Source organism: Schistocerca cancellata, chromosome 3, assembly GCF_023864275.1.
Source record: "Schistocerca cancellata isolate TAMUIC-IGC-003103 chromosome 3, iqSchCanc2.1, whole genome shotgun sequence".
Lineage (NCBI taxonomy): Eukaryota > Metazoa > Arthropoda > Insecta > Orthoptera > Acrididae > Schistocerca > Schistocerca cancellata.
Genome location: NC_064628.1, coordinates 186,373,761 through 186,388,654, shown reverse-complemented (window position 1 = coordinate 186,388,654; position 14,894 = coordinate 186,373,761). Strand labels below are relative to the sequence as shown.

The window sequence follows — 14,894 nt, the reverse complement described above, 5'->3', positions numbered from 1 at the left end:
CACATAAAAAAAAAGCTCCACAACATAGAACATGCAGTGTTATTGAGTGTGTTTTTAACATGCCTTTCCGATCTGTGTGTTGGGACGAATTGTAATGTTTATAAGTTGTTTTTGGTGATGGAGTAAAATAAATTGATGTAATTAATTTTTCGTGCATTTGCTGTTACATGTATGCAGTGCTGTTACAAGTTGAAAATAACATACCACTCTCTCGCAGCACGCCTCTGGGAAGCCAAAACTAAATAGTGTAGCCCATTAACGTAAGTGGAGAATAGGAGAGCAATTGTTTTCTACATATGAGGGAGAAAAACTATTAATAATGCATTATGAGATTGTGGAAGTATAGGACAACAATGCACTATCATATGACGCTGTGGTTAACGACACATACCCATTCTGTGCAGTCGAACAAGTCTGAATGACGAAAATCGTTGTGGCCGAGCAACTCTTTGTGAAGAACTGCGAATCGCAAGAGAAAGACAGTTACTGGTGCTCGAAGGGAACAAACAGTTACAGCCAGGCAATGACTTCGTCGGATGCAGGAACCATTTCGTAACTGTCATTTTTAGAATGACGATGTGGTGCTATTCGAGGTGTAACATTTCCTAGACAGCCAAAATGCAGTTATCCATGGCCAAGGTCTCCACCAGGTCATCCATCGTTGGGAAAGAAATGTATCGTCTTAAAGGGTGGACAAGTAGAGAAGAACCAAGTTCCGTTGTCGGAGCTTAATATTTTCGCGATGATGAATAGAACTTCATGACTACATCTTCTGCCCTAACTAGAATGAGAAATGCAGCGACAAAGCGTGAAGATTACTCTCAACATTCTTTCTGCTCTCTTTGTGGTGGACGACTTTGAGAGACCGTTGGCCTTCCGCAGGTGGTTCCCCGAGTCGCCGCGCTGGCTGACGTGCAGAGGGCGTGAGGAGGAGGCGCTGAGCGTGCTGCGGCGAATCGCGGCCACCAACGGCGCCAGCGTGCCGGCTTTCACCCAGCAGGTGCTGCACAGCGTGGCCAAGACCAAGCGGGACCGCATGGGCTACCTAAGCATCTTCTCCAGCTGGAACCTCTTCAAGAACACACTTCTGCTCGTCATTGCCAGGTGACCACGAGTTATGGGGAAACTAAAATGTTTTCGTAAACAGAAGAAAATGAAACCTATGATATTTATTTCAATTGCTATACATTGACAAAGATGCCTCACGCTGTTGTGGTCCTTCCTCGGCTCTTCAACTGAAGCGTATCGTAAGAAACGTCTTACAATCTACAGAGTAATATCTCTGAAGGGATCAGATTGTCAGCATCCCTTTCTTTGTAACTGCCTCTTCCCTAAGCACAGGAAGACTGGATTTCTGCAACCCTGAACTACGCTGCTACAGTAGAGTCGGCGTAAGTTAATCCCCGACAGTTACAAGGGGTTGAGAAAGACAGCTTCGCACCCCTGCCTCAACCAATCACGTAACGCATGTCTGTAAACGTCTATATGGCAATGCCTCAGCGTTGCCACAACTCTACAGACGGACGATGTTGCCTGCAGCCTTTCCGGGTTTGCAGCCGAAAGCTGATAACTGAGCTACTGACTGTCAGGGATCTTCTTACGCTAAATGGACTCTAGTCCATCTTCTGCTGCCACATGTACTCACTCTGAGAGGAGATGAAAACAACTACTCCAGGACAATTACTTACAATGATGGAACCAAGCAGCTTACAACTACTCTTGGATCTCTCACAACAAATGGAAGCATTTCATTATGTGTGGGAATATTGTTTCGATAGGACAGAAACCATGGAGGATAGGATAGCAGACATATACTAACGAACCGAATCATGCTTAATATCGTACTGGTCCACCTTTGGAAAGCAGTACAACAGCGATTCCGCACGCCATGGATTCGACAAGTCTAGGCTGGTTTGTGGAGGCACGTATTCCACATATTTATGCACAAGTTTTGCAGCCCTTGTAAATTACGGTCCACAGACATGTTCCATTCCTGTTCAGATCAGACGAATTTGATGCCCTAGACATTAACGTTCACTACCATTCTCCTTAAACCTCTGTAACACGCTTCTGCCCTTGTGACATGGCCAATTATCGTGTTGAAAGATGCCATCGCCATAGGGAACAACGTCGACCATGAAGGGGTGCTGGTTGACCTACCTTCACCGATCCGCCTCGCTTCTGTAGAGCAAGTTTTGAGTAGCTGTTAGCCTAAATGATGGCGTATCCCGCCATGACCATTAACCTTATATAAGAAGGAATGCGAGCACCCATTGCAATCGTAATTGATGATGTTGTTGCTTCAACACTGGACCCTTATTTAATATTTTGCAAGCCCCTTATTTATTATGCAGCCTCTTATTTAAATTTATGCAAGGAATGGTGTGTTCCGGAAACTTTGTGTTTACACCAGCATTCCACACTGTTGTTAGATCTGCCACAAATCGTCTTCTATCCTGCCTTGTAGAGCGGACAAGCCTCTGTACTCCACATTCTGTGATGAAACGTCTACTCCTGGTTTCAACATTCTTCAATCACTTTCCATAGATGCTCACCCCAATTCCACGTAAACAGTCGAATATATTCGCCGCTCCCGTTATGTTGCTACCAGTAGCCATATCACAACAATCTGTCCTTGATCGAAGTCTGATTTTTAGAGTGGGTTTCCCCACTTGCAGCCCCCTTCGCTGATAAAATCATTCCCATTTATCTCTGTTCCACTTTTCCTATCGCGTTACGTGCCTACAACGCCATTAGGTGGCATTCATGATCACTACGAACAGTGGCCATACAGTTGAATGTCAAGAAATGACAACTGCTTCTCCATTACAATAAAACAACCATAACAGGTTTGTGAAACAATCTGGACGAATTTTCACAAGAACACCGTCTTCCAAATACATTTAGTGACTGATGAATTCAGGTTACTGTCTCCATAACCTCTAGTAAAAAGCCTTCCAGGTACACTTGGCCATGTTGCCTTAGTGTTACTCATGCCAGATAATTGATTCAATTACATACTTCCTCACTTGCAGAAATCAAAACTGCACAGAAGGTTGGACTCGGACAAAATTAGCCATGTAACCAACTTAGCTGTCAACTATATTGCAATGGAGAACATATTGATTCTGGGTTGATCGAACTACCCATCCAAAAAAAATAACACTTTTACCTGGCTCAGTGTACACCTAGAGATATTCACGTTCAGAGATATCGTTGATAAGTGAAAGGCTACAGTACCTACGACAAATAACTTTGCATCATAGAAAATAAACTCGATAAGAAGTACCAATCATATTTATGTAATTTTCTCCGTATACTACTATGGACACACTATTCGTAACAGTATTTTGTTTCTTAGAGGAGTTTTATTGTTTGTGTAGGACAGGGCGTACATAAAGTCTGGTAACACTTTCAATTATTTATTGCACAAGAACTAAACATTGTACAGATGTCATACATATTGCATTTTGAAGAGAAACTCTGAAAGGTTTTTTTACCAACATTCGATATGGGAACCATGAGTGACCCGGCAGACGTCAATACGGTAATCGAATTCTTGCCATACCCGTTCCAGCATGGTGTCGTCGACTGTGGCAGTCGCTTTCCGTATTCTCTCCCGGAGCTCTGCTACATCACGTGGTAGAGGCGGTACATACACCAGATCTTTAAAGTGTCCCCACAGAAAAAAATCGCACGGAGTGAGATCTGGTGATTGGGTTGGGGGGGGGGGGGCATTTCATGAAACAGCCGTTCCCTTCTGTAGCATGACCAATCCATCGATGTGGCTGCTCCATGTTTAAGTATCCACGAACTTCACAATGAAAATGGGATGGAGCCACATCCTGCTGAAAGATGAACGGAGAGTCCGATTGCATTTGATGCATCAGCCATTGCTGCAACATGTCCATGTAGAAATATCCAGTGACAGTGCTCTCGGCGAAGAAGAATGGCCCGTACAGTTTTAGACGTGACAAGGCACTAAAAACATTTACCTTTGGGGAATCAGGCTCAAATTCAATGCATTAGAGTCGATGCTTTGTACCCCAAAGTCGGCAATTATGCCTGTTCACTTTCCCATTACTGTGAAAAGCGACTTCGTCGTTAAAAATTGAGCGATCAACAATGCCATCCCCATCCTCATTCACTTGTTGCAACTGCGAACAAAACTCAGAATTCTTGTCTTTGTCGGCGTCATTGAGCTTCTGCACTAGCTCCAATTTGAATGGTTTCATAGACAGCTTCTGTCGCAGGACTTTCCATACTGTCATTAGAACTGAAGTGTCGGCAGACGTGCCAACACTGTTTTGTTGGAGGAGACCGAAATGCACGCTATAAGCTCACGCAGGCTGGCGTGAGGTCTGAAACAGGATACGTAATGAATGCTATAAAGAAAAGTACGTAGCTTCTGGAATACTTAACTTTAATCCACATTTGTAGAACATTGCTCTTGATGATACAGAAATATTATAGCAATTGAATACGGCGCCTTGCTAGGTCGTAGCAACTGTAGCTGAAGGCTATGCTAACTATCGTCTCGGCAAATGAGAGCGTAATTCTCAGTGAACCATGGCTAGCAACGTCGGCTGTACAACTGGGGCGAGAGCTCGTACGTCTCTCTAGACCTGCCGTGTGGTGGCGCTCGGTCTGCAATTACTGACAGTGGCGACACGCGGGTCCGTCGTATACTAGCGGACCGCGGCCGATTTAAAAGCTACCACCTAGCAAGTGTGGTGTCTGGCAGTGACACCACATTCTTCCTCCGCAAATCGGCGAACGGTTGTGTTATAAGGCTTCCTCCCGCCTTGGGGAGGACCCCATGTTGACGTATGCGACGAGGTGGGTAGCCTAACAACAGGCGAGGCTGTGCCACCCGCACCCGGAAGTCCGAGGGAAGCTAGGAAACGCCTGAAAACCTAGTCCAGGGTGCACGCCAACATGAGGTGTATGCGCCCGTAGATAGTCAGGAGGGGCCGAAGGGTCGACCTCCATCGAGTCGGAGCACCCGACTGGCGAAGACGACAGATGGTCCGGAGCGGGCAAGAGTTCCATGGCGGATGACATCTGGTCACGGGAAGCGATCGGCGGCGCGTGACCCAGGGAGGCGCCCGGTGGTTGCAGCGACGCGTCCACTGCGGGCGGCGCCGGCGAGAGAACAGGCGGCGGCGGCGGCGGCGGCGGCGCGTCGCCATGAGGCAAAATGGAAGGCATCGTCGGTAACACCTGGGGATGAGGCGAGACAGTAGATGGGTCCCCAGGGTGCTGACCGGTCGGCACCGTCGCTGAAAGCAGACGGGGAGCGGCAGAACCCGGGCGACGACAGAGGCGCAGCTGATTGAGATGCCGACGCATCTCACCAGAGGCCCCCAAAACCAGATACATCGCGCGGCCGAGGCAGCGAAGAATGCGCCCTGCGAGCCAACGCCGTGAACCGCTATAGTTGCGATAATAGACTACGTCGCCAGGAGCAAAAGCAAGTGTCTGCCGCTGCACAGGAACCTGATGTGGCGGATGCTGCAAAGACATCAAGGTTCGATGAGGACGACCATGGAGCAACTCAGCCGGCGAGCGACCATCGCGGGGCTGAGAGCGATACGAGGACAAAAAGAGCAATAACGCGTCCTCCCGAGAATGCGACTCTTGCAATTTCAACATCTGTCACTTGAAAGTCCAGACCAAACGTTCAGCGGCACCGTTTGACTGAGGCGAAAACGGCGCGGATGTCAGATGTTGAATACCATTGGCCTTGCAGAATGACTGAAATTCTGCGGACATTAATTGTGGGCCATTGTCGGAAACAATAGTCTGTGGAGGACCTTCAATGCAAAAGATATCGGACAACGCTTGGATGGTGGCAGAAGACGTCGTGGAAGACATCCGGACAACAAAAGGAAAATTACTGAAAGAATCGACCACAACCAACCATCGAGCATTCCAGAATGGACCAGCAAAATCTATGTGTAAGCGTTGCCAAGGGGAAGTGGCTTTTGGCCATGCAAAGAATTTCCGCGGTGGCGCGGATTGTTGTTCGGCACACGCCATGCAAGAAGAGCACATATTCGTAATCGCAGCATCGATTCCGAACCTAGTACAGTGCTGACGAGCAAGTTGTTTCGTTCTCACTATACCCCATTGTCCTTGGTGGAGAAGCTGTAAGACAGAGGACTGTAACGAACGTGGGACCACGACCCTGGACTGATCATTATCAGAACGCAACAGCAAAACACCACGTCGTACAAAAAGTCTCTCCTTGTGAGCAAAAAATCGGCGAACCAACGGATCCTCGATCTGTGACGTTGACAAGGGCCATTGCGTAGCAACAAAACGCAAAACGGTAGCAAGGACAGGGTCAGCAGCTGTAACTGTAGCTACACGACGAAAATCAATCGGAAACGATTCGACCACGTCATCGGTTTCCGCATCAATGAACATGCAAGCAAGTTCGGAAGAATTTGAATGCTCTATCCTCGGCAACAGGCAAACGGGACAACGCATCGGCGTTTCCGTGCTTAGCAGTGGACCGATACAAGATATCGTAGCGGTACTGCGAGAGGAAAATAGACCAGCGAATGAATTTCTGCACTGTACGTGGAGGTACAGGCTTGGTCGGATGAAAAACTGATGTCAACGGTTTGTGGTCTGTGATGATGGTAAAGTGACGACCATACAACAAATCATGAAACTTGGTAACACCAAATACGAGAGCCAAAGCCTCTTTCTCGATCTGTGAATAATTTCTTTGCGCTGACGAGAGCAATTTGGACGCAAAGGCAATAGGGCGATCATGCGAACCATCTTTGTGCGCAAGCACAGTAGCGATCCCGAAATCTGATGCATCTACCATCAACAAAAGGGGTTTCTGGGGATCGAAAGGCGTAAGGCAAGTATTAGAAAGCAACGCCGATTTCAACTGGCGAAAGGCGCGTTCGCACTCCGTCGTCCAGACGAACGGAACACCTTTACGGCGTAAGCGATAAAGCGGAGCTGAAATGGAAGAGGCATGGGGGATAAATTTGTTGTAATAATTAACTTTTCCCAGCACACTCTGTAGCTGCTTCAAATTCTGCAGCGAAGGCAAGTCTTGTATGGCACGAAGGTGCTCTGGGCTGGGATGTGTGCCTTGGGCATTGAGTACATGTCCCAGATATGGCAAATCACGAGAAAAAACACACATTTGTCCTTCCGCAAGCGAAGACCAATTTGTCGCAAGACCTGAAATAATGTTCGGAGATTGTCTAAATGTTCGTCTGCCGTCTTTCAGGAGATCACAATATCGTCCAGATAGTTTGCTGCAGTAGGGACCGACGCACAAACAGTTTGTAAATATTGCTGAAACAATGCGGGGGCGGATGCACACCCGAATGGCAGTCTTTTGAACCGATACAAACCAAGATGCGTGTTAACCACCAATACGCGCTGGGATTCTTCGTCCACCGGTATTTGCAAGTACGCATCTGCTAGGTCCAACTTCGAAAAATATTCACCCGGGCACAGTTTGTCCAAAAGATCTTCCGGGCGGGGTAAAGGAAAAGTTGCAGTCACTAGTTGAGGATTCACTGTTGCCTTGAAGTCCACACAAAGTCTCAACTTTCCGGAAGGTTTTTGCAAAATTACTAAGGGTGAAGCCCAGAGAGAAGCCTGCACACGTTCAAGTACACCTTGTGATTCTAAATCGTTTAATGTTCTTGCGACCTCATCACGCAATGCGTGGGGAACATTGAGCGCTCTGAAAAATTTCGGTTGCGCGTTTACTTTCAGTTCCAAATGTGCTTCATAGTTCTTAGCGCAACCAAGGCCCGGTGCAAAAATGTCTGCAAATTCTTCACATAGACGAGAAACACTGGCAGAAGGCACAGTCTGGTTCACTGATAGGACCTGATTGACTATAGACATGTTAAACAACTGAAATAAATCTAAACCAAACAAGTTCACCGCAGAAGAAGAACGAAGGACGTAAAAAGACACAAGTTTTGTTTGTCCCTTGTATGTTGCAAGAAGGCTGCACTGTCCTAACACAGGGATATGTTGTCCGGAATAACTATGTAACTTAACATTTGCGGCACGCAACGGAGGTGCGCCCAGTTGTTTGTACGTGTCTTGATGAGCAATGAAACTGCAGCTCCGGTATCGAGCTGGAATGGGATCACGTCGCCATTAATTTCCAAGTCTACAAAAAGTTTATTGTCCTGCTGACGACAAGAGCGACTGTCTCGTGCAACGTGAACTGTTTCTGGGACAGAAGCACTTGCGACTTGACGGGATTTCCGTCGATGTCGACGCACACTTTTTGTGGGACTAACACAGTCACTGTTAGAGAGAGTGGCACTGGGCGAAGTGGCAGTAACTACATGAATTTCCATGGGCGAAGGTTCACGAGCCTGAGTAGCCTTGGTTCGATTCCGGCGCGAAGCAAAGGGCCTGGAATACATGTAAGTGTCCGATCGGAGCTTTTTCTGGCAAACACTTTGAACATGACCTTTCTTATTACAGAAAAAACAAATAGCCTGGTGGGATGGGCAATTCTCACGCGAATGTCTAGTAGCACACCACGGGCATGATTTCACTGCATTTGCGTGCTTGCGCGGCACGTGTGGCTGCGCGGACGTGCGCGAGGGCTGTTTACAGTTCCGTGCAGCTCGCCTGGCGGGCCGGTTAACGTGACACACAGCTGGCGAAGTTTCAAATGATTCCTCAGCAAAGTCAAGTGTGTCTTGCCTATCCAATATGTCTATCACTTGTTGAAGGGAGAGATTGACTAGTTTCAAAATTTGTTCCCATATACGAACATCAGAAACGTTCTGTGCAATTGCATCACGCACCATAGTATCTGAATAAGGGAGTCCACATTCACACTCAAAAGCACAATCCCTAGTAAGGCCTTGCAATGTTGCAACCCACTCCCGATTAGTCTGACCGGCCGTACGTTTTGTACGAAAGAAGGTATACCTTTTTGCAACTACATTGACTGTTTCCTTGAAACAGGCATCTAAAGCAGACAAAATTTCTTCGTAGGACAGAGTTACTACGTCGCGTCGGGGAAACAATTACACTATCACTCTGTACGTCTGGACGCCGACACACGATAATAAGTGAGGCTGCCGCTCGTTACCTTGAATTCTGTAGGCGGCGAGATGGAATCCAAATTGGCGTGACCACTCCGTCCATGTTTCCAGTGCCGCATCGTATGGACGAAACTGGGGTGCAACAGCATGTTGTGGCTGCGGTAGCGGTGAAGCGGCGGCGGCCGCATCGTTTTGCAGCGCACGTTGACCCTGGACGAGCTGTCCAAGGGCATCCAATAAGGCCTGCGTCTGCTGATTCTGCAAGCGATAAAATTCCGACAGTACATCTGGAGAATGTGGCGAAGCCATGACACAAGTAAATTAGGACAAAGCAAGTATAAAGAACAAGATCCTTTTTGAAACTCGTCGCCAATATGAAGTGTCGGCAGACGTGCCAACACTGTTTTGTTGGAGGAGACCGAAATGCACGCTATAAGCTCACGCAGGCTGGCGTGAGGTCTGAAACAGGATACATAATGAATGCTATAAAGAAAAGTACGTAGCTTCTGGAATACTTTAATCCACATTTGTAGAACATTGCTCTTGATGATACAGACATATTATAGCAATTGAATACGGCGCCTTGCTAGGTCGTAGCAACTGTAGCTGAAGGCTATGCTAACTATCGTCTCGGCAATTGAGAGCGTAATTCTCAGTGATCCATGGCTAGCAACGTCGGCTGTACAACTGGGGCGAGAGCTCGTACGTCTCTCTAGACCTGCCGTGTGGTGGCGCTCGGTCTGCAATTACTGACAGTGGCGACACGCGGGTCCGTCGTATACTAGCGGACCGCGGCCGATTTAAAAGCTACCACCTAGCACGCGTGGTGTCTGGCGGTGACACCATAAGAACCATTTCGAGTTCACACGATGGAAGAAGCACCGATTTCTTTGGACTCGTTATGAATTTCTCTCGTACGCGCTCCACTTTCACTTCACTCACACTGGGACGTCCGCTTCTCTTTGACGGGAACAGGCAACCCGTCGTAACGAATTTGTTGTGCGAGTGGTAAATGGCCTTCCTTGTTGGTGGATTCTTACCGTACTTGGTTCTAAACATCCGCTGAACAGCTGTAGCACACTTGTTTTTGTCAAACTCCAACACACACAAAAATCGCTCGGCACCTGAACTCGCCATTTTTGCGACTAGCGCTGACTATGGGCAAATTATCAAACTACGCTGTGGTGGTATACATGACAAAAAATTTCAGGGTTGCTTTTCAAAATAACGTATGTGTCATACCTGTTCAACGTTTCGTTCTTGTGCAATAAGTAACTGAAAGTGTTTCCTAACTTTCTGTATACCCTGTACTTTGTTTTGTTCGAGATAAGTTCTGTTGTCTTCTAGGAAGTGATTTATTCAGTTTTCGAGAAGTACACTCCTGGAAATTGAAATAAGAACACCGTGAATTCATTGTCCCAGGAAGGGGAAACTTTATTGACACATTCCTGGGGTCAGATACATCACATGATCACACTGACAGAACCACAGGCACATAGACACAGGCAACAGAGCATGCACAATGTCGGCACTAGTACAGTGTATATCCACCTTTCGCAGCAATGCAGGCTGATATTCTCCCATGGAGACGATCGTAGAGATGCTGGATGTAGTCCTGTGGAACGGCTTGCCATGCCATTTCCACCTGGCGCCTCAGTTGGACCAGCGTTCGTGCTGGACGTGCAGACCGCGTGAGACGACGCTTCATCCAGTCCCAAACATGCTCAATGGGGAACAGATCCGGAGATCTTGCTGGCCAGGGTAGTTGACTTACACCTTCTAGAGCACGTTGGGTGGCACGGGATACATGCGGACGTGCATTGTCCTGTTGGAACAGCAAGTTCCCTTGCCGGTCTAGGAATGGTAGAACGATGGGTTCGATGACGGTTTGGATGTACCGTGCACTATTCAGTGTCCCCTCGACGATCACCAGTGGTGTACGGCCAGTGTAGGAGATCGCTCCCCACACCATGATGCCGGGTGTTGGCCCTGTGTGCCTCGGTCGTATGCAGTCCTCATTGTGGCGCTCACCTGCACGGCGCCAAACACGCATACGACCATCATTGGCACCAAGGCAGAAGCGACTCTCATCGCTGAAGACGACACGTCTCCATTCGTCCCTCCATTCACGCCTGTCGCGACACCACTGGAGGCGGGCTGCACGATGTTGGGGCGTGAGCGGAAGACGGCCTAACGGTGTGCGGGACCGTAGCCCAGCTTCATGGAGACGGTTGCGAATGGTCCTCGCCGATACCCCAGGAGCAACAGTGTCCCTAATTTGCTGGGAAGTGGCGGTGCGGTCCCCTACGGCACTGCGTAGGATCCTACGGTCTTGGCGTGCATCCGTGCGTCGCTGCGGTCCGGTCCCAGGTCGACGGGCACGTGCACCTTCCGCCGACCACTGGCGACAACATCGATGTACTGTGGAGACCTCACGCCCCACGTGTTGAGCAATTCGGCGGTACGTCCACCCGGCCTCCCGCATGCCCACTATACGCCCTCGCTCAAAGTCCGTCAACTGCACATACGGTTCACGTCCACGCTATCGCGGCATGCTGCCAGTGTTAAAGACTGCGATGGAGCTCCGTATGCCACGGCAAACTGGCTGACACTGACGGCGGCGGTGCACAAATGCTGCGCAGCTAGCGCCATTCGACGGCCAACACCGCGGTTCCTGGTGTGTCCGCTGTGCCGTGCGTGTGATCATTGCTTGTACAGCCCTCTCGCAGTGTCCGGAGCAAGTATGGTGGGTCTGACACACCGGTGTCAATGTGTTCTTTTTTCCATTTCCAGGAGTGTATTTGTTGACTGTGAACTGAGAATATTAATCGTTTTTGAAAAAGCATTGTTATTTTTTTAATAAAGAATCTTAACTTTTTTCCAAGTATAGTGCTATTATTTCTCAAAGAAGAGCTTTATGTTTTCCACAGGATTATTGTGATAGTGTCTTGAAGAAGTTATTCATCATTACTAATTTTATTCTTCTGTCTCAAGAAGATGTTTGCTAGCAGAATGTATAGTTTAAATAAGAAAAACGTGCCTATGTGAGTACATGATGTAACACACATGAGCTATACGAAATAATATATATATATATATATATATATATATATATATATATATATATATGTGTGTGTGTGTGTGTGTGTGTGTGTGTGTGTGTGTGTGTGTGTGTGTGTGTGTGTGTCAGAGAGAGAGAAAGAGAGAGAGAGAGAGATAGAGACTGAACCGTTAAAATTTTACTTAAATTTAATTTCTACTTTGTCTGACGACAAATTGCGTACAATTTCATCACGTATCTTACGTATCAGCTATAAAAAAGTCATATTTTATTAATAGTTTGTCTTATTATTGTTTGTTTCATTTATGAATATTGTTTAAATACGCTACGTGCGGGAAAAACTTTTATACTGAGTTACGAAAGGCGCTGTTCCGCGTTGAAGTCGGCCGCTATATCTGCCGTCTGTATGCTCTTGGCGCACTACTTTGCCTGTGAAGCAGAGCATAACTTTTGTTTTCATAACGGTTTTCCGTAAATGTCAGCCAGTGGAGTGTTTAAACTGTTATTACTTGGAAAAATAAGAATATTAACCTTATTTTTCCTCATTTGAACTCTGTGCTCTCTAATTGATTGAACTAGCAATTGACTGCTGATTCCAAAGTAAATGGTGGATATAGGGGCTCGATCGTAAAATTCTCCCGCTATTACCAAAGCATTGCTTTTTGTGCCTCACCTCATTAAATCCCCAGAAATAAATTTTATGACTATGTTCTTATGGTCGATAACCTCTGAGGGAGCTAATTTGCTTTATTGATTTTGATATTTTCTCTGAATTAATAATCAATTCTGTGAACCTTTCCGCTGCTGTGGGCGAGTACACACCTTCCGGCTACGCCGTTCCCCAGCTGTTGTGGACACGTATGAGCGCCACTTGTATTTTCCTACAGTGCTACGGACGTCTTAATGCGTCCTGAGCCGTCGACCTTTCACTACTACGGACGAGGTACTGCCATATCTCGGTGAATCGAAAAGTTTCATGTATTTATCATACATCATACTTGCTTCATTGCGTGCAATCATTTGCAAATCGTCTCGTAACAATGTCTTGAATCGTTTATGAGATACGATGGTTTTTATGAGCACATGATCCGCAATGCGCACGGATGTGAATGGGCTCTTCGAGCGCCATCGTCTTACGGGTATAAAACACAATAACTCGAGAACAGAATGGGATATTCTTTTGCTCCCAATTTTAAATGAAACTTAGATAGCTTATCTACATTTCATTTACTGCAATGTACGAGGTAAAATCAACAATACACAGAATTTACGCAATCCGTTTTTACCTCTGAAAAATCCTTAAAATTTCGCTGAATGTTTTACTTCGTCGATGCAGCACAGTAACTTTGGCATATAACGAAAAGAAATTCAATCCTTTGGGAGGAGAAGATATCAGACTGATGTGAAAAAATCAAATTTCTTCGCCTAATACTTTTACTAAAAACGGACGATAAATATTTCAAAGCAGCCAGTAAGTCCGAATGGATGGAACGCAGCCGACCGTCCATCGCATATAAAACCCAGTAGCTCGTCGACGAAATGAGATATCGTTCTGCTCTCAATTTTAAATAAAATTTCGATAATTTACCTATTTTATTCCATGCACTGTATGAACTAAAATCAACCGTTCGCAAAGTTTACGCGATTAGTTTTTACCTCTGCGAACTCTTTAAAATTTCGTACAGTGTTTTTTTTTTTTTAGTTTGATGAAGCGCAGTAGTGTGATGGTAACGAAAAGAAATTGAGTTCTTTAGCGAGTGAAGATTTCAAACTGTAAGACGCGCAAAATCAATTTTTTTGCGGAACACCATCTCTGTGCACAAGTACCAAAATTTGGCGAGCAGTGTAGACATAACAAAAGCCGCCGCAGCATGGAATACAAACATCACGTCTGTAGCAGCGAAATTCAAGATGGAAGCAAGCAATACTGTTTCTAATGCCACGTTGAGGTAGCCATCTTTAAAACTTATACATAAGTAACTATTGAAAATTATTAACTGGAATGAGCTTCCTTTCAGTAAAATTTACGCCAGTAAATAGAAGAACAAAGGCGAGCAATATATAAAGCTTAGCTTTTAACCAGTTTAAGTTTCAGAAAATTCAAATACGATTATTTATATCTTTATGTTAAACCAAGTTGCTATTTGCAATATATGACGTAGGATTAAGGGTAGAACACTGTCAGTATGTTAAATTAAAGTCAAATCACCGTTAAGAACGAAATGTAACATGCAAGTTATTTGCAGATTCAGACTTGCACTAATTTGCCTACTACTCCTACACATGTCTACAAAACAAATTGAAAGTCTTGCGTTGTCGTGATTGCGTTGTCAATATTGTGATGAAGAATGATCCCACACAGCTTCTTTATATCTCTGACAAAGTTCTAATGCCGACCAACAAGATGCTTTCCATAGCCATTGTTCCAGTGGCAGTCATGGTTTTCAAAACTCCAGAGCACCACAGGTCCAGAAATTCTTGCATCTGCGACTTGAGAATTTGAGATTTGACTTAATATCATGCATATAAACGCCACATCACTTTGAGAATATTTCGACGTTCTGTTTAGCACAATATAACTTTACATTTGCGGCCAATAGCAAAACATCCATACACTTCGAAGCCTAGCTGTGTTACCTTTCCTGTTACTGTTGAACACATCACCATACAGCAAACCAAGCCAATTGTCCAACAAAACGCTTGACGTTCGCGGAAATATACTTATTTACTTTTAATTTAATTTTTATTTATACTCTTGGAGTAACGTAGTA

General features: G+C 46.0%; 1 protein-coding gene across 2 annotated transcripts in view; it reads left to right on the top strand.

Annotated features, from left to right (window-relative positions):
* Positions 1–14,894, top strand: part of LOC126174806 (solute carrier family 22 member 7-like) — a 197,761-nt gene that overhangs the window by 88,874 nt on the left and 93,993 nt on the right. For both annotated transcript variants that reach the window (XM_049921179.1, XM_049921180.1), the window contains one exon: positions 883–1,104. In XM_049921179.1, coding sequence (XP_049777136.1) covers positions 883–1,104 — 222 coding nt within the window. The remainder of the gene's footprint in view (positions 1–882; positions 1,105–14,894) is intronic.